The sequence below is a fragment of the Carassius gibelio genome, chromosome B15 (genome assembly GCF_023724105.1).
Source record: "Carassius gibelio isolate Cgi1373 ecotype wild population from Czech Republic chromosome B15, carGib1.2-hapl.c, whole genome shotgun sequence".
Classification (NCBI taxonomy): Eukaryota; Metazoa; Chordata; class Actinopteri; order Cypriniformes; family Cyprinidae; genus Carassius; species Carassius gibelio.
The window spans coordinates 26,594,322-26,621,571 of record NC_068410.1 but is presented as its reverse complement, the minus strand read 5'-3'; the positions used below and the strand labels follow the sequence as shown (position 1 = coordinate 26,621,571).

Here is a 27,250-nt window from a genome sequence, read left to right as displayed (position 1 = left end):
TCATTTAATATTACAAGTTTTCTGAAATGTTATATTGGAAAATGCAAATAAGTTATTATTGTAAATATGCAAGTTTGCATACATGTACATCTTGAGAACAAATTTTAACATTGAATACATTTTTTTTTTGAATTGTTGACATTACTTTTTTTTTTTTTTTTTTTTTTTTTTGATATTTAGGTATATTTACCAATTTTCTACTAGTCTGAAAGATGACAAGTTTTGGAAGCATAATGTGCCAAAATCTCAAAATTTACCATATTGTTGACCATTGGTTTTTGTGGGTATTGTCTTGCTTTAAAAAATAAATCTTGTGAAACTGATTAATTGAATAATTATTTAATTGATTGATTCATTTGTCTGTATAAAAACAGTTTTCTACTTTTATTAGCTATATTTAGGGTTCCCTATCTGTCGGTCACTACGAGTTATGTCGACCGACAAATGGGGTCTCACCTGGGAGGCCAATCATCTCTGATTTTAGGGGAAAACGCCAATGAAATTGGCAAGTGGATTAACACACCTGAGCCACTCCCCGTGCCAACGGGTATAAATAGGGCGACAGGTGCATCCACTCATTAGATTTTTGCTTCGGAGCCGAGTGGTTGTATGAAAGCTGTTATACTCCACAAAGCCATTCATCTGCTGTGTCGGGAAGCTGTTCTGGTTGGCGGTACGGCGCAAACAGCGGTGTCCCTTTCAGTGATTCCCCTGGGCGCTTCAACTAAGAGAGCAGATTTCCTAAAAGAGCAAATCGCGGACGATTCGCGTCTTTTTCAAGACGCCGTTTCGTCCGCGTCCTTCTGGATGCGGTCGTTTCCTGTTCTCTGACAACGGCCACGTTCGCTCTCTTCCGTGTCTGGGCATTCAGCACGCTGAAGGCGCGTTTGTGGATGGTTCATGCACGCACTGCGTGTGTGACCATGGCAACGCTGTGATCGCGTCTCCCCTTTCTTAAAGGGAAAGGAGCAGACCCCTCTGTCACTACCCGTTCTGGTTTCTCTGTCTCGAGCAGAGGACCGCCGGCTAGTGCTCTGGGAGATTTGAAGGTGACAGTGAGAGCTTCTCCGCCGGGCCACGCCCCACGGACCTCTTACCCCTTCCGCAGTGTTTGTCCTGTGCGGCTGCTGGGTGATTTTGCTGGGCTGTCTTATGGCAGTCCCAACGGGTCATTCAGTTTGCCGCCGGAGATCAGATGTCGATTGCAGCATAGGGGATGGGCTGTTGACCTCTGTGGATGAAGATTCGGCGGGGCTGCCCCCCTCGGGTGTTGTCGCCACTGCCGAATTGGACCCAGAGTTGACAGCCGTGCTTGCCCGGGCAGCTGTGAGCATTAGGATGGAGGTGAATGCACCGCCCAGCCCTGAGTGCTCATGACTGTTTGATGGGTTCTCGGTGTGGAGCGCGACTCACAACCGCGTTTTACTCTGGTTCCTTTCTTCCCGGATGTGCATGGGGAAGTGATGTAGTCGTGGATGGCCCCTTTTACGGCCGGAAGCAGCTCATTTCGTTCTCCCGTCCTCACTACCCTCGATGGCGGGGCAGCTAGGGGTGTGTTGACATTCCCCAGCAGGAGAGTGCGATTGCGGTGCACTTGTGTCCGCAAAATGCCGCCACTGGGAGGGATAGTCCGCGCCTCTCACCCAAGGCCTGTAAGCTGTCGGCCGCGCTCGCTACCAAGGCTTAAGTGCTGCGGGCCAAGCTGTCTCTGCTTTGCATGCCATGGCTATCCTGCAAACCCAACAAGCCAAGGCTTTAACAAATGCACGAGGGTAGGACCAACCCGAGGTTGATGCAGGAGCTGCGCATGGCGACTGACCTCCCCCTTCGAGGTGACGGAAGTCACAACGCAGTCCCTCGGGTAGGCGATGTCCACTCTGGTGGTCCAGTAGTGCCGTTTCAGGTTCAGCCTGGTCTGTATGAGAGACATTGACAAAGTGCATTTTCTCGATGCTCCCATGTCCCAGTCTGTCCTGTGTGGTGACGCTGTCAGGGGCTGTGCCCAGTAGTTCCTGACAGAACAACAGCAGACTGAGGCCATACAGCGCATTTTGCCACGACGTGATCCGGTTGCCACCATTCCGTCGCAGGCAGTGCCTCAGCCTGCTCGTCGCCGAGGGCGCCTCCCTGCGTCCTCCACACCAGCTCCGCTCCGTGCTGAGAGTTCTTCGAGGCCGGCGCGTCGAGCTCCGCGTAGGAGAGCGGCGCCCCCCCGTGTCACTCCCGGCTGCAAAGTCCTCGAGGAAGTCGACTAAGCGGCCCTGACACGAGCAACTCGGAGATGCGGAGAACTGCTCTTCAGGAGATGGCGAAGACAACGCCACTCCTTCCTCATTCTCACCCACGACGCCCCCTTTCGCCAGCGGCCAAGAGGTCGCGGTTCGGAGACGCAACGCCTCTCCACGCGTCTCTGGCCAGTTCCTCCGGGAACACGGGGAGTGTTGTTGTGATGACCCAGGACGCAGAGTCTTCTGGGCCTTCCGGCACGACTCCCCATCGCTGCACCACTGCGGGTATGTCGACTGTCCCTTTGGTGCCACTTGTACAGAGTCTGGGAGCGTGGCTTGCGCTGCCCAACCCGTCACGCTGGCTCATCCGGACGGTCCAACTCGGCTATGCGATTCAGTTCGCCCGGCGACCCCCCCCCCAAGTTCAATGGCGTGCTCGAGACTTCGGGGGCAGTCCGGGACACCCCTGTCTTGTGCGAGGAGATTGCTGTCCTGCTGGCGAAGGATGCAATTGAGCCGGTCCCTCCAGCCGAGATGAGAATGGGGTATTACAGCCCTTACTCATCGTGCCCAAGAAAAGCGGTGGCCTTCGACCTATCCTGGATCTGCGAGTCTTGAATCGGGCCCTACACAAGCTCCGGTTCAGGATGTTGATGCAGAAACGCATTATCAAATGCGTCCAGTCCCAGGACTGGTTTGCAGCGATCGACCTGAAATGTCTCTATCCTCCCTCGTCACAGACCGTTTCTGCGCTTTGCTTAGAGGGTCAGGCATGGCAGTACAAGGTCCTCCCCTTCGGGCTCTCCCTGTCCCCCCGTGTCTTCACGAAGGTCGCAGAGGGCGCCCTTGCCCCACTCTGGGAAGTGGGCATCAGGATCCTCAACTATCTCGACGACTGGCTCATTATGGCCCGGTCCCGAGAAGAGTTGTGCGATCACAGGGACTTCGTGCTCCGGCACCTCAGTCAGTTGGGGCTTCAGGTCAACCGGGAGAAGAGCAAGCTCTCCCCTGTGCAGAGGATCTCTTATCTCGGTATGGAGTTAGACTCGGTGAGTATGACGGCACGTCTCACCAGCGAGCGTGCCCAGTCAGTGCTGAACTGCCTGAGTTCCTTCAGAGGCAGGACAGTGGTACCACTGAAACACTTTCAGAGGCTCCTGGGGCATATGGCATCCGCAGCCACAGTCACGCCGCTCGGGTTGCTTCATATGAGACCACTTCAGCACTGGTAACACTCCCGAGTCCCGAGATGGGCATGGCGCCGCGGTACACATGGTGTCACCGTCACACTGATGTGTCGCCGCCTATTCAGTCCCTGGTCGGACCTTGCTTTTCTACGGGCCGGCGTGCCCTTAGAACAAGTGTCCCGGCACGTTGTTGTCACAACAGATGCCTCCAACTCGGGCTGGGGCGCGACATGCAATGGGCAGGCAGCTTCAGGGTCCTGGACAGGACCTCGACTGCTTTGGCACATCAACTGCCTTGAGTTGCTGGCATTGCATCTAGCTTTGCGACGGTTTCGTCCGCTAGTGCTGGACAAGCACGTGTTGGTCCGCACGGACAACACTGCGGTGGTTTCGTACATCAACCGACAGGGCGGTCTACGATCACGTCGCATGTCTCAACTCGCCCGCCATCTCCTCCTCTGGAGTCAGACGTGGCACAAGTCGCTGCGCGCTGTCCACATCCCGGGGGAGCTCAATCGTGCAGCCGACGCGCTCTCACGACAGCTCACTTTCCCCGGGGAATGGCGACTCCATCCCCAGACGGTCCAGCTGATCTGGAGTCGATTCGGGGAAGCCCAGGTAGACCTGTTTGCTTCCCACGAGTCCTCCCACTGCCAGCTGTACTATTCCCTGTCCCAGGCCCCCCTGGGCACAGATGCACTGGCACACAGCTGGCCTCGGGTTTACGCAAGTATGCGTTTCCCCCAATGAGCCTGCTCGCACAGACTCTGTGCAAGGTCAGGGAGGACGAGGAACAGGTCCTGTTGGTTGCGCCTTACTGGCCCACCCGGACCTGGTTTTCGGAACTCATGCTCCTCGTGACAGCCCCTCCCTGGCGCATCCCCCTGAGGAGAGACCTTCTCTGGATCTCTGGAACCTCCACGTGTGGTTTCTAGACGCGACGCGGCAGACCTAAGTGATCTGCCCCCAGCGGTGGTAGACACTATCACTCAGGCTAGAGCCCCTTCTACGAGGCAGGCCTATGCTCTGAAGTGGAGTCTGTTCACAAATTGGTGTTCTTCTCACCGAGAAGACCCCCGGAGATGCCCGGTCAGAGTCGTGCTTTCTTTCCTGCAAGAAAGGCTGGAGCTTGGGCTGTCACCCTCCACCCTGAAGGTGTATGTGGCTGCCATTGCAGCCCATCACGATGCAGTGGACGGCCGGTCCCTGGGGAGGCATGACCTGATCGTTAGGTTCCTGAGGGGTGCCAGAAGGTTACATCCTCCTAGGACACCCCTGATTCCCTCCTGGGACCTCTCTATTGTCCTGGCGGGACTTCAGAGGGGTCCCTTTGAGCCGCTGGATTCGGTCGAGCTGAAGTTCCTGTCTTTCAAGACAGCGCTCCTGATCGCGCTCACTTCCATCAAGAGGGTCGGGGACCTCCAAGCATTTTCGGTAAGTGAAGAGTGCCTTGTGTTCGGGCCGGCCTACTCTCACGTTGTCCTGAGACCCCGGCCTGGATACGTGCCCAAGGTTCCCACCACTCCCTTCCGAGACCAGGTGGTGAACCTGCAAGCGCTGCCCCTGGAGGAGGCAGATCCAGCCTTGTCGTTGCTGTGTCCCGTAAGAGCGCTTCGCATATACGTGGACCGCACCCAGAGCTTCAAAAGCTCTGAGCAGCTCCTGGTCTGCTTTGGAGGTCAGCAGAAGGGGAAGGCTGTCTCTAAGCAGAGGTTGGCCCACTGAATAGTGGACGCCATCGCCTTGGCTTACCATTCCCAAGGCGAGCCGTGCCCCCTGGGGGTGAGGGCCCACTCCACATGGAGTGTGGCCTCCTCCTATGCGTTGGCGCACGGCGCCTCTCTGGCAGACATCTGTCGAGCTGCGGGCTGGGCGACACCTAACACCTTTGCGAGGTTTTACAACCTCCGTGTAGAGCCAGTTTCTTCCCGTGTGTTGGGTAACAGGTAATTGGCGGGAAGGGCTGGCTGGGTGTCTCGCTTGCTGCGCCATTCCCCCTAACACGGGGATGTGAGCGCCGCCTTCTCCCAGTAGAGTTCCCCGGTTGGCGTACCCTGGTCGAGTATCCTCCAGCACCCTCGGCGTCAGACTTGGCGGAGCAGTCTGTCGCCAGGCTAGGTGTCCATATGGCTGGGCTCCCTACGGGTAATCCCATATGTGTATTCTTCCACGGTAAGGTTTCCCTCTTGGCAAACCCGTGTCTTCCCTTGACAGATCATTCTGTCAGTCTCTTCTGGCAGCCGTTCCATCCCTACTCTAAGGTAGGACCTGCCTCAGAGACCCCTTCCATATGTAGTACTGCCCCCTGGCAGCCTATATCCACATGTCACCTCCCTATGGGTAAGATGTGGTCTCCGTAGCGACCTTTCCTAAAGGCTCGCTTCCCCATTGTCTTGCCAGCTGAAAGAACAAATAGGGAAGATTTGAAGCAATCTTTCACTGAAGGTTGAAATCCCTTCCATTTACTTTATGTGGGCGGAACAGCAGCATGGCCTTCTCCAGCAGCGATGTACTCACCCTTTGGCCCCTTCGGTACCAAGGTCAGTGAATTTGCGCTGGGGCTTTGGGAAGGTTACGACCTTAAGCGTAGCTTTGTGGCACGCCAAGGCTTGTCAACAATTGCAGTGCCTCAGGGTTGTGACGAGGTTCAGGTTGTGGCGTTTTCCATAGGACCCCATTTGTCGGTCGACATAACTCGTAGTGACCGACAGATAGGGAACGTCTCGGTTACGTACGTAACCCTCGTTCCCTGATGGAGGGAACGGAGACGTTATGTCCCCATGCCACAACCTTGAACCATTCGCTGTTGCCGGGACACGTTCTCGGCTCCTCAGCGTAAAACCTAATGAGTGGATGCACCTGTCGCCCTATTTATGCCCGTTGGCACGGGGAGTGGCTCAGGTGTGTTAATCCACTTGCCAATTTCATTAAAAATCAGAGATGATTTGCCTCCCAGGTGAGACCCCATTTGTCGGTCGACATAACGTCTCCGTTCCCTCCATCAGGGAATGAGGGTTACGTACGTAACCGAGACGTTTATTTATCTGTTTTATTGTTGTCGTCATATTTGTAAATATATATATATATATATATATATATATATATATATTAAATATATATTTTTTTAATTATTAATTTAATCATTAATTAATCAATCAGATTAATTTTAACTACTTATTTTTCTTTAGCTTATGTTTAAGAATATCAGATCAAGCAAAAATGAATAAAAATAATAAATACAAATGACTTTCTGGAGCTTCTGACTTCTGCAAATAGCATCCAATTAAGAGGCTAGTCAAATATTTCCAAAAGGCTTTGGACATTGTTCAGCTGTGGACACAGGACACACCCCTCCCCACTGTGCTTCCCATCTGCTCCTCTCCGCGGGACACGTGGCCGCCTCTTCTTCCAGTGCTCCCGTATTGCTAACAGAATGTGCCAACAGCAGGGGACTCTCTTTAGCTTAATTAGCTTCTCACTAACGAGACACACTGTCCTATAGGAGGCAGCAGAGGTGTGAGACGCAGAGACGCGCTGAGCTATTATGTTTCTTGAGAAGTGCTGAGAAACCCAATCTCATCTGTCCTTGAGAGGTGTTAAACTGATCTGATTTATGAAAGCTGGAAGCCTGAATGCTACCTACAGCAGCAACTCATATGGTTAAATTCCAGTTTGCCTGTTAATAACATGAGACTCCCGCCTCTAATCTTTCACCAGGGGCCAATTTTGATCAGAGCCTCAGATTTTGTAGACTATGGGTCTAGCCACTTTTCTTCAAATTACAGACAATATCCATTCATATACCTTGACTTCTAACTAGAGTTTTGTTTTTAAATACGATTTAGGAACTGAAATAGATCTTACAATTACTGTGTGTGTGTGTGTGTGTGTGTGTGTGGAAGGCTTTTGTCTTTTAAACACATTAAAATCCACAATTTACATTATTCATCATTTACATGTAATGCAGGCATTCTTTTTCATTTGTTTTTCATTCGTTACTTTTTTGTCATCTGAACCCTTCACCTAATATATTTACTTGAAATACCCCTCATATTTTAAAATTAATATTTAAAAAAAGTGTTTTAGTTTTGATTGATGTTATTTTAAAGTGATTCATTTGAATTTATCTTTTTCTTATTCAATTACTTTAAATTTAATTAGCTTTTCAAATTATTGAACTCAAATTCAAAAAACATTGTGTTGACAATGTTTAATCCACTTCATGTTGTTAATAATGGAATATATTTTCTTTCTCTTTGTGTTTTTATATCAATATGGTACAAGATTATATTATTTAAACAATGTGATAAGATAGGAAAAAAAAACATCTTAACACTTATAATTATTATTTTAGATATAATAATTTAAATTGACTTTGCAAATAAATGTTTTTGACTGAATTATTAATACAAATACTTAATTTTTGATACCAAGCTTTCAAACATCTGCCATGAAAAGTATTACCTATATAAGTTTGAGGACCTGTATTTATGTTAACATGATTAGATTGATGTACCCACTATAGCAGTTAGTTGGATTCATTTTTAACTAATTTTGATAGTATATTTTATTAGGTCGGTTCAAGACTATTTCTGGTTTGGTAGACACACCAGGCTGCCGCCTGCCGGGTCAGCTGTAGTGCTGGCAGAGACTCCTGCTCCACACATCTGAAGAGAAAAGACATCTGGAATGCCGGTCTGTTTCACAACAGAGTTGAAGAAGGGCTCCACTGATGGGTCAGGCTGAGAGGAGAAATATATAAAACTCATCTTAAGGAAATTGAAACCAATTTTTAAATATGTATATTTAAATATAATAATTACACTTAAACATAGTACAAACCAATATTTGTATTAAGTGTTTATTATATATTAATTGACAAAAATGAAAAAGACAAAAACAAAAATATGGAAAGACAAGGATCAGATAGTGAGGAAAAATATGCTTTCATAAATGTTTAAAAAAGTCCCTAAAGGAAAAGAAAGAAAACAAGTTGGATACTATTGTACAGTAATATATTAGAAATGTACTATTGCACTAATAATTTTCCATGGTACATAGTAAATTATCGACTACTTTCTGAAACACGGCTCTTAGTAATAGCAAATATACAGTGACTTTTGAAGATAATAACACTGCTGTTTGAAGATCTAAGCCACACCTTTATGACACCAAAATTGAACATGTGACAGCTATGGCTGAGCTAAATCAAACAGTAGCACCCATCTCTAAAATAACACACCTTTTCTCAATAACACACCTATGTAACATATCACTTACTCGAGCTAGTAAAGGATATGCAAGTCCAAGAATTCCCTGCCAGTTGATTCCAGGCAGAAAGAAGCCTTCTGATGTGAGGATTGTGGCTATGTTGATAGTGATTGTCCCACTGGGCCCTTGAGGAATGGTGATGCGGTCAGTTCCCAGTTCTCCCTCCCATTCTCCCTGTGTGTATTTTACTGCAACTCCCCTGCCGGAGCTCTGATATGTACTGGAACTGAGCAAATCATCATGACATTGATCCATTACTAATGGACTGCTGAACTTACAAACATTACTCACTGGCACACATTAAACAACTGGAATAAAGTGAATGTATTTTTTTCTGGATGCTCTTTTATGAAAGAATTTGATGTAATGGTGATGTGTGTTTTGATGTTAGATTGCTTTTTTGTAGTAAAATGAGATGTAAGGATGTGATCTTACAATGCTTTGTTTTAGCGGTCGGATTTTATCTTACAATACTCTGTTACAGTAGGGTAACTAAAGATATAATGTAGGGATGGGATCTTACAGTGCTCTTTTATAGTAGTGTGCAATGAAGGGATGTGATCTTACAGTGCTTTGTTATAGAAGTGCGTGATGTAGGGATGTGATATTACAGTGCTCTGTCATTGTAGTGTGTGTAGTGTAGGGATGTGATCTTACAGTGCTCTGTTATAGTAGTGCATGATGTAGGGATGTGATCTTACAGTGCTCTGTTATAGTAGTGCATGATGTAGGGATGTGATCTTACAGTACTCTGTTATAGCAGTTTGTGTAAAGTAGGGAACTGATCTTACAGTGCTCGGTTATTGTAGTGTGTGTAGTGTAGGGATGTGATCTTACAGTACTCTGTTATAGCAGTTTGTGTAAAGTAGGAAACTGATCTTACAGTGCTCGGTTATTGTAGTTTGTGTAATGTAGGGAACTGATCTTAAAGTGTTCTGTCATAGTAGTGCGTGATGTAGGGAATTGACCTTATGTGCTCTATTATAGTAGTGCGTGATGTAGTGATGTGATCTTACAGTGCTCTGTTATAGAAGTGCATGATCTTACAGTACTCTGTTATAGCAGTTTGTGTAATGTAGGGAATTGATCAGTGCTCTCTTATAGTAGTGCATGACGCAGGAATGTGATCTTGCAGTGCTCTGTTATAGTAGTGTGTAATGTAGTTATGTAATCTTACAGTGCTCTGTTATAGAAGTGCATGATGCAGGGATGTGATCTTACAGTGCTCTGTTATAGTAGTTTGTGTAATGTAGGGAATTGACCTCATGTGCTCTATTATAGTAGTGTGTGATGTAGGGATGTGATCTTACAGTACTCTGTTATAGCAGTTTGTGTAATTTAGGGAATTGCTCTTACAGTGCTCTTATTGTAGTGTGTATAATGTAGGGAATTGATCATACAGTGCTCTCTTATAGTAGTGTATGATGTAGGAATGTGATCTTGCAGTGCTCTGTTATAGCAGTTTGTGTAATTTAGGGAATTGCTCTTACAGTGCTCTTATTGTAGTGTGTGTATTTTAGGGATTTGACCTTAAGTGCTCTATTATAGTAGTGCGTGATATAGGGATGTGATCTTACGGTGCTGTTATAGTAGTTTGTGTAATGTAGGGAATTGATCTTACATTGCTCTGTTATATTAGTGTGTGTGATGTAGGGATGTGATCTTACAGTGCTCTCTTATAGTAGTGCGCAATGTAGGGATGTGATCTTACAGTGCTCCGTTATAGTAGTGTGTGTGTGTGTGATGCAGGGGTGTGATCTTACAGTGCTCTTTAATAGTAGTGCATGATGTAGGGATGTGATCTTAAGTGCTCTATTATAGTAGTTACTGATGTAGAGATGTGATCTTACAGTGCTCTCTTATAGTAGTGTGTGATGTAGGGAATTGATCTTATAGTGCTCTGTTATAGTAGTGTGTGTGTGTGTGATGTACAGTAGGGATGTGATCTTACGGTGCTCTGTTATAGTAGTGTGTGTGTGTGTGATGTAGGGATGTGATCTTATATTGCTCTTTTATAGTAGTGTGAGATGTAGGGATGTGATCTTGCAGTGCTCTGTTATAGTAGTGCATGATGCAGGGATGTGATCGTACAGTGCTATGTTATAGTAGTGTGTGATGTAGGGATGTGATCTCACAGTGCTCTGTTATAGAAGTGTGTGTTGTAGGGATGTGATCTTACAGTGCTCTGTTATAGTAGTTTGTGTATTGTAGGGATTTGTCCTTAAGTGCTCTATTATAGTAGTTACTGATGTAGAGATGTGATCTTACAGTGCTCTCTTATAGTAGTGTGTGATGTAGGGAATTGATCTTATAGTGCTCTGTTATAGTAGTGTGTGTGTGTGATGTACAGTAGGGATGTGATCTTACGGTGCTCTGTTATAGTAGTGTGTGTGTGTGTGATGTAGGGATGTGATCTTATATTGCTCTTTTATAGTAGTGTGAGATGTAGGGATGTGATCTTGGATTGCTCTGTAATAGTAGTGTGTGATGTAGGGATGTGATCTCACAGTGCTCTGTTATAGTAGTGTGTGATGTAGGGATTTAATCTTACAGTGCTCTGTTATAGTAGTGTGTGATGTAGGGATTTGATCTTACAGTGCTCTGTTATAGTAGTGTGTGATGTAGGGATGTTGTGCTGCAGCTACAGCAAAGTTGCTGCTTCCAGTATCAACCAGGATGTTAAACTGCAAAGACAGAAAACAATATGACTTTAAGGGTTATTAAGGAATACGTTTTTTTTTTTTCAGTCAAAGTTAAAATTATAAGGGAATATAATGTATAAAGTTAATATAGCTTGGACACTTTTAAATTGTGAATGCTGCTATTAATATAGTAGATTCAATACTGAATCAATACATTAGATTTCTCAGCTGCTAGGGGGTAAAATTGATGTTTTTTAGTAACAAAATTCACAGCTTGGCTTTTGCAGAATGAGACACAGTTCACATAACTTTAATCTCTCTATCAATCACTCGATAATTAATTCAAATCAATAATTCATGCATTCAAATCTATGTGATCTTACTGCACTATTCATTTTTGTGTCTGATTTAAAGCGGGCAAAATTCAAGATCTCCCCAGCATGTCAGGTGGTTGTCATGACAAGAATACTTAGTGAAAGATGCATTAAATAATTTAGTGCACAGTTAGCCGTAGATTAGATAAATGACAACATAATATTTGAATCGTTTGAATTATTTATCATTTGAGCGCTGCAAATGCTCTCGGAGCAGTTCAGCTCATATATGAGAGTGATCTCATACCCCCCTAAAATCACCCAAAAGTGAACCGTACTCAGATCGCCTCTGAAGGTGTGAACGAGAACTGGTCTGAAATCACTTCAGTAATGAAGAGGACCAAGAAAATAACTGGGTTCTCTTTTGAGTCCACTATATTGTGAACACCAAAAGGACTGAGGTCACTTTCGGCTGGTTCCCTTTCTGGTTCACTTTAAGTGAAATGGGTTTGGTTCCTTTAATCAAACTATATGTGAAAACACCATAAATGATAGGTCACTTTTTAGGCATTAGATTAGTTGGAAATAGTTTCAGAGGAATACTCTGCATTAATACAGCTTATGATCATCCGTGAAGTGCTTTTGATTACTACAGAAAATAAACAACATCCCTAAGCTACAATAAATAAAATTTACAGTTATGTACTTTTAATGAAAGTCAAAAGGGCAAATGCTGGCGCTTTAAAAGCAGAAATGTCTAGCTCCTGTACCAATTGTCAAAATTATTTGCACTGCTTTATTAGGTGGAATAAAAAAATAAATTTTGTTACACATTAGCAATGTAATTCCTACAGGTGTTATCTCCATGTAAGAACTCTTATGTCACATCCTGTAGCATTAAAATTTTATCAGATTTATCAATAGCAATAATAGCTTATAGTCATCTGGGTCTTTCACTAGATGTTAAAACATGCTGTGATTTGGTCCCATTTCATTTGATCCTGAATGTATTGAAAGGGGTTCAGGTCAATGCTTTTTTGCTGGCCAGTCAGGTTCTTTCAGACTCATGTGCACAGAGGTATTGTCATGCTGGAACAGAAAAAAAGCCCTTTCCAAGCTGCCGCAATACAGCTGAAAGCACCCAGATCTCTTGAATGTCATTTTATGTTGTAGCATTAAAAACTGACAGAAAAAACAGAAGTAACTGAAAAAAATCAAATCCATTAATTAAAAATACTGTATATTTCCACATATAGTTTTGGTCATTTTGTGTATGTTCAGTTATATGGAAAAAACAAACAATACATGCACTTCTAAAGCCACCTTTTTATAAATATAAATAAAAAGGCATAAAATGTCAAAACCCATGTATCTTAGCTTAGGTTAAATTACAAATTGAAGATGAGAAATTTTCAGAGCACCAAAAGTATTTGCAAACAACTATGATATTTTTTTACGTTTATTTATATCTTTATACCTAAATGCCAACCACCTAAATACCATCAAACCCTGCTGGCACAGAGCCCTCCAATTTAGTCTCTCCATGCATATGTTTCTGTTTGCCAGACGGTCACAGCAGTTGGAATAATGTTGTTGGAGCGCTGGTTCAACGAGGGGGAACTAATGAGATAACAGAGCTGTGCCATCTCACCCAGTTGCCAAAGAGGCCATTATGGGCATTTCTCATCGTTAACGCCATCATAATAGACACACAGATCTGCTCCACTGCACTGATCCTAACAGCTTCATTTAAAATCACTTAAACTCTTAGGAACACATTTTAATGCCGTATTTGAATTAAACATTATGGAACATCTTGAGTTGTTATTAAGTAATGATCTCTTTTCAAGAGGAGAAAAAGTGAGAAAGACTTTTAATTCTACTTTACATTAAATATCTATAAAACTGTAACACTTCATAATCATAAATAATGAGTCAAAAAGGAAATCATGGTTTCTATTATCTGTTTGTTCAGCATTACCAGGATGTGTAAGGTCAAGTCAAGCACAAGGCATTCCACATGTATCCCATACAGGACCAAGTGCTCTGGTGTAATAGCAAATGCAACAGGTAATCCAGCATACAGGAAATTTGCACATTATGCACACGTCACTAATGATAATGATCAGCTGTTTATACAGGAGAAGGCAAACACTTCCTTGAAGTATATTTTAGCATACTTTTAATGAAAAATCCTATAATTAATATAATAGATGCAATGTTTTTGGACCCTTAATTCCATGTTATTTACATTTATGTTAAATGCAATTACTTTGTAAATTAGTTAATAAATGCAATATCTTATTTTATTATATTTTTATTATGAATTAAATTATTTACAGAATTACTTACGCCGTCTTTGAAATGGATAAAGTGTACTGCCAAAAGTATACTGATGATAATTCAGTAATTGAAACTTGTATGTCATGTATTGGAATATATTTGTAACACATTTGTAATGAGGCACTTGCAAATTAGAACATTTAAAATAGCTTACATTAACTTTAAATGCATCAAATAACAAACTACAGGTAAATACAATGCAGTGCTTTACATGCGCTTTATTTTAATCAACACATTAAAATAAGCATACTTAGAATAGCAAAAACTGTACTTTAAAGTAAACTTACTTTTGAAAGTGCAAAAATGTAGTTAGTTAAGAAACATTTTAGTTGCCTTTAATTTGTTTAAAGTTATATAATAAGTTATATATATAAGGTTAAACATTACAAATCATGGTTATTCACATTAATAAGTAAACTGATTAGAACAAGCAGTGGTTAATAACATGTCTGCTTTGTAAAGTATTGCAGAAATAGAATGAATGGTTATTCCAAGCTTTAACAGAATATTTATTCCAAGCATAGACCTTGTTTTAGCAGGGTGTGAAAGAATATAAAAAGGAATAATCTTCTTAAGGTGTTGAACTTGAGACTTTTCCAAATACATTGCCAGTTATTTTGTGTAATTCCTCATTTCTTGCCGGCTTTAACTCAAGACAATTATTAAGCACAAATTTTCAGACAAACAGCACAAAGTACAACCGCTGTTTGCCACACGGCTACAATCACAGTCTTCAGTGGGGAAATGCAGAAAGTGTTTGTGGTTATTCAATTAAAAATCCTACAGCGCAAATTATCATTGCTGTTGTAATTATTTTTTTTAAGAAATGAAACCAACAGTAATGCTTGCCTTGCCACTACTAAGTTTGGAGGATACAATAAGGACACTTTCCTACCACTTCCTGTCTGGTACGAAAACTCCATCCATGCCAGCTTCCAGTAAACATGAAGTCTGTCCACAACAGGGCCCCTGGAACACACATACTCCCTTTGGTTCCAAGGATCTGGCCCCTTCCCTGTGCTTGTCGCTCCATGTACTCCTCACTGCGCTCCCACGGCTCCTCTGCTGGGGAAGCGGGCTCTAATCACCCCTATCGAGGTGGCTTAGCTAATTGGCAGGCGCTCTGTCACTGGGAACGCATCTGCTACCTGTTTGTACCAATTAGCAGATGTGAGCCACTCCAGTCCGACGCCTCCGCACATACGACAGATTCCGCAATTAGTGGCTCGTTTAGAAAGAGCGCCTCAATTAACATGAGTACCCTTAATTACATATTCGCAGAGGATGCGGGACGATCCTGGCCTCTCACAGTTCACCTTACTCATTCAATTGTGATGAGTTGAGAGAATAAACATGATGTTCAATGACACTGCAGATTTCATTATAATATTTCCAGAGAGACGGGCCACATGATGAATTATGATCACTAAAATTCAAGCTCCATTTTCTAAAGAGAGGAATGCAATTACAGTTATAGCAGGGGTTTAAAATGCTTCTACATCACAATGAGATTTTAATGCATCAATTTATAAACAGAATTTGGGTAGTGGTGTTTGCTTTGGTTAAATCTTCATTTTTAGCATTAGGAAACTGAAACATTATATATATATATATATATATATATATATATATATATATATATATATATATATATATATATATATATATATATATATATATATATATATATATAATTTTTTTTTTTTTTTTTTTTGAAAAAAGTCAAGGTGATGCACTGACACAACATGATACAATAAAAAGCCTCATTAAAAGAATAAAATTCTAGAAGTATGGCTATATATAAACTTTTATATTAGACCTTTAAAATTTTTTAACAAAACTGCTTCACTGCTTTGATTATTAGGCTAAAAAAAAAAATATATATATATATATATATATATATATATATATATATATATATATATATATATATATATATATATATATATATATATATAAACGTGGGCCAAATTAAAATCATGTAGTGCAACCAACGTGCAGACAAGATGAACTGGTTAGATCATTTTGTAAAATATCATGTTGTGCAAAGTGTAAGCCTAATGATGTTTATGAATTAATAATTGGTACAAGCTATCATAATCACCGTTATCAACCTCAAAATTATTTTTTATCTGACTCCAGCTAAAACTGGAAGTGGGCTAGGCCTAAATCAGAAGTTATTTGAATTAGATAAGAAGCCCGTTGTACATGTTGTTCTGTACTGTTCATAGTTTTGAATGCACAAATATGCCTTGTGTAACTCAAAGTGGAACGGTTTCTTTCAACATACCTTCTGCTACACCTAAAGAGGAAGAGATAAGAAATGTAACAACGATCTCTCGGTTGTATCGCCAATATTGTGCTTTCCCTGCTGTTATCCAGCAATCAAGAGGAGAGACTGTATAATCTGAATATTTTTTCTTTTATCCTAGTAGAATTTATTAGCCAGGTTAGACTGCATTTTTAACTATTTTGTGGAAATAATCGGGACGTTGCGGTACAGTTCAACTAAATAGATTGTGAGATTAACTTCAACTGTCCTACAAATGGACTTTTTTTTTAATACATCTAAAATGAAAATGAAACACTTGGAGCTTTGCAGGATTTTTGATTAAAAAAAGAAAGAAATTAATAACAGCAATCCCAACTGACTATAAAGTCTGTACACACAAGTGGCCCCACGCATCTGCTTTAGGCCCTGATCTGAGTCAGCTGCTCTCATTGAGGGGCCCGCTGTCATGTGAACCCATGTGAGTCGGCTCTTACATATTCTCAGCACAAAGATCAAAGGCTCTTTGGGCTCCATCCTGCGCCCAAGGCATCTCACAGAGACTTTCACATCACATGCTTCTTGAACTTATATGCTCTTCAAAACTGAAACGCTGCTTTGAGATCAGCCCTAGCCTACAGTACCCATCTACTCTGATGTTTAACAGCTGATCAGAAATCAGCTGAGTTTTTAACAAGACCGTAAAGGGCAAACCATTTGAAGCATGTAGTGGCCCTAAATGTATGTGAATGCTTAAGCCACACTTACGAATGTCAAAATGTCATTTTCATTTTATAAAATATAACACATTTTCTCTCAGAATTATAGTAACTTAACTCTTAACTCAATCTCTTACTTGTCCCAAAGTAATTTTATTGGACGAATGGGAGGTAATTAGTGGTCATATCTGCTCAAATTTGTACAGGTATTTCTTGCAAAGTAACTAAGGTTGTAGCTAGTTCAACACAACAGATATTCTTCACTAGTGTCTGACAAACAGAACAGTCTATCTAAAATGTAGCACACATGATGTTGTGAAACCTTTTTTTGTGTGTGTGTGTGCGTGCGTGCATGCATGCTTCTGTCATCTCACTTTAAAACAAACAATGGCTGATTTGATGTTTATCTAATCTAACGCAACGACATCCACTTGTTCGTGCGACTTGTAAGGCCACTGTATAATGCAGAATCTGGTTTAAATATGCCTATTTAAAAGTTCCGATGTAACATTAACTGGAGACAGTTACACAATTAATAAATGTACCGTTACAAAACATGTCACTTCATGTAACGCTAGGCCTACAAAAGGAAAAATGCTAGAAAAAAAAAAAAAAAAAAAATAAATGTCATACCGTTTGTCCCGGAGTCCCAATAACCATCTCCATGTAATATCCCCTACCAGAGTCTCCTTTTAAATTATTGATCATATCTAGGAAGTTGACAATCCCAGCTGGATCCGATGCCAGGGAAAGTCCACTCTCCACTGCGCTTTGATTCTTTCTCAAAGCCCCGAGGTCCAGCTGCACGGACGCGTTGAATTTCCCCGCAAACATTTTCAAAGGTATTTTAAACACTGCATGAGACGTCCAGAAGGAAAGAGAAAGTAGCAGAAGCCCGTAGAGCAGCATCTCGCCAAACTTTACGTTGACCAGACCGACAACACTCAGCTTCGCTTCAAAGTGCAGAACTCTTTCACTGATAGTTCCATTCTCATTATTAGTTATAGGAATAATCTTCGGCAGAGAGTATGTGAACCAGACAGACGCCTCCGGGATATGAAGTATGTGTGTAATGTGTTCGATTCATAACTTCCTGAAGGAGCATATGACGGATATGACGAGCATATCCAAACATTCCAGTGTTTAACGAGGGCCAGAGGCGCGGGAGAGGGATAGATACTGAGTTGCGTCTCAAAAGCTTGAATAAATAACCCAGTAGTTTAAAAGTTGTTGAAAACAATTAATTCGACTTTTGTTTTGCAGCAGGTGCCATGTGTATATAGGCCTACAGTCAAATCAATATGTCTAAAATAAAATAAAATATATTTGGTTGGTTTTGACTCTGTGTGTCTATATAGGCTTACCATAAATATCTTTACATTTAGCCTATCGTCTTGCAGTACCATTGATAATCAGATGAGGGCATAGTTTACCGCTCCCACACCGAACCCCCGCCGAACAAACTGTGCGGTAATGAGGGAGATTATCGGAGTGAGCAGGCTAACTCTCCAAATCTCCTTTACTGGAAAATTGCTTCGTAATCTTCGCCGAACCCTGATTGGAACGAGACTTGAGAGGCAAGACCAAAAAAACTCTCAGAGCTAAATTCTCCTTATATGACAACGCCCATCTTTCACAGAACCACTGCTATTTTAACAGTACCTTCAAACACCTTTGTGTGCAGAGATGGTGGGTTATGTAGCATTTTATATTTGGTGGAATTTAGTCATCATAATCGTTTTGAAAAACAAGAAAAAATATTAAAATATTTACTGTAAAAATAAACTTAATATAAAATACATTTAAAAATAAACTCGAAATAAAAAGCATTCCAGTTAAAACTTGTGACCACAGACGATAAGTGTATTTATCTTTATTAATTTGAGTGAGGTGTTTCATATTTTAGATTAAAGCCTAATATTTAATTAGGGTTATTAACAGCATATGCTCTCTTCTCATGCCGTGTCCTCCCTGAAACTGACCACCTGCTGTACATATCTGCCGCTCGACCTAAGACCTGAACACGTTCCTCAATAGAATAATCTCCACGCCTTGAGCTGACCGAATTACTGAAGCATCTCTAAGTCCATAATGCTTGTCTTAGACGCGGTGCATCTGTTGGCATCTTGCATGGTGATATTGGATATTGTGTAATTACAGGCAGGGAAGAGGAGTTGGACAATCTGGGATTAAGGGGGGAGAAGGAGGGGGGAATGGGGCGTGTGGTAATGACCTGTCCACAAGCTTCATTTCCATCCTGTCCCAGACTGGGCCATTTAGTTTGCAGCTGATGCTGCATAATTTGTGGGTTATTAAAGCAGAGATTCAGTTCCAATTGCAAGTGCATTTCCTGTGACAGAGGACTTTCCAAAACCCTACCATAATTATTAAAACAATACAAAATTTCTCTCAAATGTACTTTTTAGTTTGAGTTCAGTGTACTTTATTAAAACTTATATAAAACATATTAAAATCACTATAAAAAATCCATGTCATGACCTCTTTAAACAGAACTTAAAAGATGTAAATATAGTATAGGCCTACCGTATATTAAATGTTGAGTCTGAAGCTTTATCCTCTCCCCTTATACTTTTTCCTTTTTCTAACTTCTCTCTGTTTTGCATGTACTAATTGGTTAATTCATCACAGTCATCTGAAAATGTACAACTCGTTTTATGTTGTTTCCTGTCTCCAGTGTTCATTACTTGTGTAACTGCTAAATTGAATCAGGCGATGTTTTTGCTAAAAGCATGTTTTAAGATTTATCATTAGTAACTGCTAAACTCTCACTAGTTATGTTTTTAAAGAGGAGTCTATGAGCAACAGGACAACACATCCAGTTGACTAGAAAATAATAACGTGATCTTGTGCTAATTCGTATGCATGTTACGCCTATCTATGACAAGCAATAGATTTCTCTACTCAAATCATCCATGTAACCATTGTTCATCAACAACTCGACAAACGTTCTTAAACATAAATAGGCTTAGCTGGTAGTAAGTTGATATCAGAAGGGATAAACACACCTCAGTATAATATGTGCAAATGTGCAATACTTTACATTGGATTTAAATTGTAGTTCCAAATAGTGACACAGGCCAAAAGAGACACCCTCATTATTTTGCTAGAACATTCAAAATAATTTTTTAAACACCACACATCAAATAACATAAATACAAAAATACACATTTCAATACATTTAAATACATCACAATATAAAACAAACATACAATTTAACCATATATATCACATACCAATACCAGCTAAGAAAACAGTTTTCCAACTCTGGCACAAACCATCATTCCCGTCTTCACGAAAAATGTAAATGCACATGATTAAACAAAATATCACACTTTTAAAAAGTATTATATAAAATAATTGTCACATACCTAACAACAGCCATGACAGCTGTTTTCCAAAGCTGGCACAAACCATCATTGCTGTCTGCACAAAATATTTGAAGGCACATGATTATACCAAATATCCTGCATTTAAAAAGTGTTACATCCAACACAACAAATAAAACGTATTTACCTCCAAGAGTCAAATCACAGCCACTCATCTGGCATTCAGCGTGCACACCGCCATTTTTTCAAAGCTAATGCCATGCCATTCATAAAGAATAAAACTTAATATGAAATTATAGCATTTTATTCTGTTCTGTGTGATTTAGGCCTACATAATGTTAAACAAGACTTCACTTTAAACCCTTAAAATAAATAACATTTCTGCAATCGTTTAACCTTTACTTGTTATGCAATGTTTACTTTGTTTACCATGGGACACAAAAGGTGTTTTATCTGATATCCCAGCTAACAAAAATAGGTAACGGTTACATAATTGCGATGTAATCTGGTGACCAAAGTTATGTTGTGGTGATGTACAGGTGCATTTCAATAAATTAGAATATAGTGGAAAAGTTAATTTAAGTAATTCAACTTAAATTGTGAAAATTGTGTATTAAATAAATTCAATGCACACAGACTGAAGTAGTTAGAAGTCTTTGGTTCTTTTAATTGTGATGATTTTGGCTCACATTTAACAAAACCCATTAATTGACTATCTCAACAAATTAGAATACTTCATAAGACCAAGAATAGTTTTTAGTGAATTGTTGGCCTTCTGGAAAGTATGTTAATTTACTGTACATGTACTCAATACTTTGTAGGGGCTCTTTTTGCTTTAATTATTGGCTCAATTCAGCGTGGCATGGAGGTGATCAGTTTGTGGCACTGCTGAGGTGTTATGGAAGGCCAGGTTTCTTTGACAGTGGCCTTCAGCTCATCTGCATTTCTTTGGTCTCTTGTTTCTCATTTTCTTCTTGACAATACCAATTTAGTGTGGGCGGGTGCTAAATCCTGCTGGAAAATTAAATCAGCATCTTCAGAAAGTGCTCCAAAATTTCTTGGTAAATGGGTGCAGTGACTTTGGTTTCCAAAAAACACAATGTACCAACACCAGTAGATGACATTTTACCCCAAATCATCACAGACTGTGGAAACACTGGACTTCAAGCAACTTGTTCTATGAGCTACCAAACCGAGAGACCATTTTGAGGACTCAGGAAACCTTTGCAGTTGTCTTGAGTTGATTAGCTGATTGGCATGTCACCATATTCTAATTTGTTGTGATAGTGAATTGGTGGGTTTTTGTTAAATGTAAGCCAAAAAAAAAAAAAGAACCAAAGACTTCTAACTACTTAAATCTGTGTGCATAACATTTATTTAATACACGAGTTTCACAATTTGAGTTGAATTACTGAAATAAATGAACGTTTCCACGACATTCTAATTTATTGAGATGCACCTAGTGTATGTATTAAGAATATATTACGTATCTGGAATGTCCTAGGTAATCTAACAATGTTATTAGAATGTGTTGACAATGTTGACGATGTTGTAAATTGGTAATTTGATGGTAATGAAATTATGGACATACAACATTGTAGTTACGTTGTCAATTGTTAAGTCATGAAATTACTGAAAAGTACCAATACATTATGTAGGTAGCACTTTATTTTACAGTCCTGTTCCTCATGTACATACTATGTACTTATTATAGTAATTACAATAACTATGTAATAAATAGGTACTAACCCTGAACCTACCCCTAAACCTAACCCTAACCCATGTAGTTACCTTGTATTACCAGAACTTTCTTAGATAAATACACTGTAAGTACACTATAAGTACATGTAAGTACACGTACTGTAAAATAAAGTGCAACCATTATGTAACTGTTACGTTGCGTTAGCAGGGATGCTGTGACTGACAAATTAATAGAACTATAAAATACACCAGAAATGCAACATAATTACGGGATTAAACAATTTTATTAGTGCACTTTAATCCAAATCTTCTAAATCCATGTGACTGCAAGAAGCAGACCCAAATCCAAACCTTTATTCAGCAATCTTCATCTCCATCCCAAGCAGTGAGTCCAGTGACTGTAAAAAGCAAAGCCTGTGCTCACTGACGTGCTCTTCTCAAATGAAAATGTTGGCTCTTCAAACAACGCGTATTGGCTCTCACCTGCACTCATTATCAGATTGCGACATGTCACAGAAGTAGGGGGGCTGACAAGGCCTGGGCCCAGGTTACTTTTGAGGTCTGGTGCAAATATGACGGGTGCTAAAAAAAATACATAGGCGTGTTACATATTGAATCGCCATTGTCTAGTACATTTTTTAGTTTACTTGCCAGACTGATATGTATATCGTCGCAGGTTGAATTAGAGCACAAACACGGCACTGCTGGTAAGTTCCCCAAAAGGGGGATTTATTTATACACTGATCACACATGCTCTGGTGAATGGTGCCAGTCTCCACTCGGTGATTGTGGGGTGAAGTGTTGTGGTTAAGATCCCTATTCCGGGGTGCTGGTGAACTTCCCCTAGCTGGAAGAAGCTCCAGGTGCGCCATTCATCGCACTCAGGTGTTGTGACTGTGTGATCAGTGTGGGAGTGGCATTTCCAGGGCAACGCTGATCTGGAACCAGGATACTCGCCTAACCACCCAACAGGTATTTTACTTTACAGGGGATCTGTATCTGTGGCTCATTTAGTTGTCCTGGTCTTTGCTGATTTTCAGGGCTGTAGAGGTCCTTTCTAGGTGCAGATCCACCATCTGGTCTGGATACACACTGGATCCAGGGGACTGCAGTGACCCTCTGATCTGGATACAGACTAGATCTGGTGGCTACTGTGACCTCGGAATAAGAGAGAAACTAACTAATATTAGCATAGATGCCATTCTTCTAATGATGTAGCAAGTACAGCGGGTGTTATGGGAAATGTTCCCGGTTTCGGTTTATCTTGTTAATGCAGCCTAATAACGGATTTGGATATTACAAGTGTATTAGTGTGTTATGTGTAATCTAGGTTAAAGAGATATGTCTTTAATCTAGATTTAAACTGCATGAGTGTGTCTGCCTCCCAAAAAATGTTAGGTAGATTATTCCAGAGTTTAGGCGCTAAACAGGAAAAGGATCTGCTGCTCGCAGTTCATTTTGATATTCTAGGTATTATCAAATTGCCAGAGACTATAGGACTATAATGTAACAATATCTTGTTCAAATACTGAGGTGCTAAACCATTTAGGGCTTTATAAGTAATAAGCAAGATTTTAAAATCTATACAATGTTTGATAGGGAGCCAGTGCATTGTTGACAGAACTGGGCTAATATGGTCGTACTAAGCCGGTGCCGGAGGCATTGGCATACAGGGTGAAGGGGCAGCCGAGGTCTGGGGCATGCAGGACTGGAGAGGACATCAGGGCCGTCATGAGGGCTTGGGTTTCTGTCTCAGGAGTCCAGACTATCTTCTCCGTCTGCCCTTTCCTGGTAAGCTCTGACAGGGGTCAGGCTATAGAGGAGATGTGGAACGTGGGAACTTCTTCACCGCCTAAATCTTATTTCCCTGGGGCATGATGAGCCCTCTTCCAATTTTGTAACCCAGGCACTTTGCTTCAGTGAGGCTGAGGTGGCACTTGTTGGGGTTGGCATATAGGCCAGCCAGCAAGAGCTCTGTCAACTGCATCTCCCAGCCCTCCGAGTGTATGATGACATCATCCAGGTAAGCCACAGCATAGGTTTGGTGGGGCTGGATCAAGATGTCCATCAACCGCTGGAAGGTGGCCTGTGTCCCATGCAGTCCGAAGGGTAGCACCCAGTAATGCCAGTGGCCATGCTCCCAGGAGCTTAGGGAGAGGGGCATCTGCCAATATCCTTTGGTGAGGTCCAATGGGCTGATGTATTGAGTCCCACAAGATCCATCCCAATCCACTCAAAGGGCACATCGATGACGGTTAGTGGAATAAGTGGGCTGGGGGGAGAAAGACAAGGAGAACTTTGCTGGCAGGTGGGGCAACTATGACAGAACCATTTCACTTCCCCGACCAGCCCGGTCCCAGCATTAGAGGTACGGGGAGGTCTCACACAATGCCCACTTCAGTGGCCCGGACCCCGGGGTCTGCTGAAATCAGAACCATGTGGGCCAGCACATAGCAGGCTCCATGCACACATGTAAGTGGCAGCTTTGACTTCTCTTCAGGCCGTGGTTTTACCAGGGTGGGGTGCACTACGGTGACTGAATTGCCGGAATCTAACAAGGCTTGAACTGGTTTCCCTTCTAACTTTACCATCCGGCTGGGCCCAGGGGACGGCCCTTCTTAGTGAAGGAAGCATCCGAACATCCAGGCTTGGGCCGTCAGTGCTGGGGGATCAGTGGGCATTGGCTCATTGACGAGGTCTGGGACCTGCAGGGCACCAGGCCCGCTCTCTTCCCTGCCTCACAGGCGTTAGTCGCCTCAACCAGATCGACAACTTCAACAAGACTGGCGTTGTCCTGTAGGTTCTTCATACTGACCAGGGACCTCAGCAGATGGGGCAGCGCCCACAACAGCCTATCGATGATGACCTTCTCCACAGCCTGGTCAGCAGTAGGTGAACCGGTGAGGAGCCACAGGTGAGCCAGTTGGGCGAGTTGAGCAGCTTGAGCTCTCAACACCTTCCATTCATCATAGGCCCATTGGTAGAATTGCTGTGCTGCACACATGGGAGATAGGCCAACCCAGGTGAGAATTTCAGCTTTAAGCTCATAATAGTTTTTGATTCCCGGGTGCCTGCAGGGCATAATTGGCATGCTGAGTCTCTCTGGTGAGGAAGGAGGCGATGATGTGGGCCCACTCTTCAGAATCCACCCCTCTCGGGCCACAATAACCTCAAGAGTATGGAGTTAAGCTTCGATGTCATTGTGCTCAGTTGATCTGACAAGGTACTAGTGAGCCTTGACAGGTGATTCCAGGAGGGGCATGCGAACCGCCATGCTGGCCTGCAGTTGTTCCAGAACCCGTAACTCCTGCCGAGCGGCCAGTCGTTCAGTAAGCTGCTGTTGGCGGGCCGAGAGCTCAGTCAGGCAGTGCATGATCTCTTTCATTTATCCTTGGGGGAGAGAGCGGTTCTCCTAGATAAAACTGAGATCGTTACAGCAACCTGGCGTTCACAAGTCTGTGTATCAATTAATCTGCAATTCCCGCATTCTCCACCATATATCATGGGGTGAATGAGAACACAGACACGGAACTGCTGGTAAGTGCCCCGGAGGGTGATTTATTTACACACTGATCACACATGCTCTAGTGAATGGTGCCAGTCTCCACTTGGTGCTCGTGAGGTGAAGTGCCGTGGTGAAGATCCCTCTCTCAGGGTGCTGTCAGATTCTGTGAACAAGGAAGAACAAGCATTAACTTCGTCTGGAGCTTCGTTGCAACTCAAAACTACAGTAAATCTACAGTGTGTTAATGTCAGCAGCAGAAGGGGAGTGAGCTCATATTTCGGAGGAAGAAATATCTGCTTTATTAAGAAAAACAGTAATTCAACTTGTGCCACCCGAGGACAGTCATCAGGGGTTTACTCGTGGTACTTTGTCATTCCGACCCATTCTGGATTTACGGAACCTCAACAAACAAATAAGACAGAAATTGCTCAGAATGTTAACATTAAAAGCTTTATCAGCTGTTATTCATCCCAAAGACTGGCATATATCTGTAGATCTAGAGGATGCATATTTTTTAGATAAGAATCTCCCCACACAAAGAAAATTCCTCAGGATGGCCCCAGGGACACTTGACTACAAGTTTTTGACAGTTCTGTTCGGGCTGTCATTAGCTTCATGAATTTTCAGCAAATTCATCGAAGCAGCTTTGACTCAGATGACAATTATCTTTTAAACATCCCTAAAGTCCGTACTAATATGGGACAATGGGCATTTACTTATGCTGCTCCATTTGATTGGAATAAATTAAAAGATAAGTTATGCTTAAATGAGTTGGTTTTTGAGTGATTTGTGTATGTTTGTGAATTTTAAATAATGTATTTTGTTTTATGTGTAACTAAATGTGCTGCCTATCTTGGCCAGGACCCTCTTGTAAATGAGCTTTTAAGTCCCAAGAGTTCTTAATTTCCTGGTTAAATTAAATTAAATTAAATTAAATAGCGGCTCTCAGAGTGTCACCTTATTTAGATGATCTGCTTCTCTGCACTCCGTTGAGGGAGCAGACAGAGACAGATACAAAACACTTGTGTCTCATTTACAGAACTTGATGTTCAAAATAAATGAGACGAGCTGGTTGGTGCCCACACAGGAGATAATCTCCCTGGGTCTCAGACTAAACTCAGTCCTTATCAAGTGTTTCTGTCAGAAGAAAGCATCATGCCGATTTGCGGTTGTTTATCCCTTTTTCAGAAAGGGAGAAAAGTCCCATTCAGACTTTGTTTACGCCTGCTGGGACTGATGGCTTCAGCTGTCAACTGTTATTCCTCTGGGGCTGCTGCGAAGGATGGAGTTTCTGTGTTGGGTTGCGGCACAGCTCTTGTGTCCAAAACGCCACCTCAACTGCAAAGTGATGGAGATATCACTCTGCATATGCACTCTCCATCACTGGAGAGTTTGCTTGTTTCTCAGATCAGGAACTATGGTGTGCGAGGGCAGGATAGCGAAGGGAAAATGGCCTGTCCTGCTACAGAACCCCCACATAAACTTCCTGAACCTGTTAACAATGTTACTGGCATTAAAACATTTAGTACAATTCCTAAGGAACCACCACGTTTTGATAAGATCAGACAACACAATGGCGGTGGCATACCTGTACATACACATGCTCCCCTCAGTTTGACAATTGAGTGGGCAGATCTTCCACCCAGCCCCCGACAAAGTGGCTCTTTGTGCCGGGCCCGTGAGAGGTTAAATTTGAGTATTGCGTATTGAGTATTGAGGATGAC

At 42.2% G+C, this 27,250-nt stretch overlaps 1 protein-coding gene across 2 annotated transcripts in view; it reads right to left on the bottom strand.

The window, feature by feature from the left end:
• The window catches only part of bace2 (beta-secretase 2), a 38,348-nt gene extending 20,227 nt beyond the window's left edge, over positions 1-18,121 (bottom strand). The window contains exons 1-4 of one of the 2 annotated variants that reach the window (XM_052576141.1): positions 17,607-18,121; positions 11,282-11,370; positions 8,696-8,912; positions 8,026-8,157 (exon numbers count right to left, since the gene is read on the bottom strand). In XM_052576141.1, coding sequence (XP_052432101.1) covers positions 8,026-8,157; positions 8,696-8,912; positions 11,282-11,370; positions 17,607-17,882 — 714 coding nt within the window. In that variant the 5' untranslated portion in view covers positions 17,883-18,121. Of the gene's footprint in view, positions 1-8,025; positions 8,158-8,695; positions 8,913-9,702; positions 9,741-11,281; positions 11,371-17,606 lie in introns of those variants that run through there. The other variant, XM_052576142.1, reaches the window with a different exon arrangement.
• Between the last annotated feature and the right edge of the window lie 9,129 nt (positions 18,122-27,250).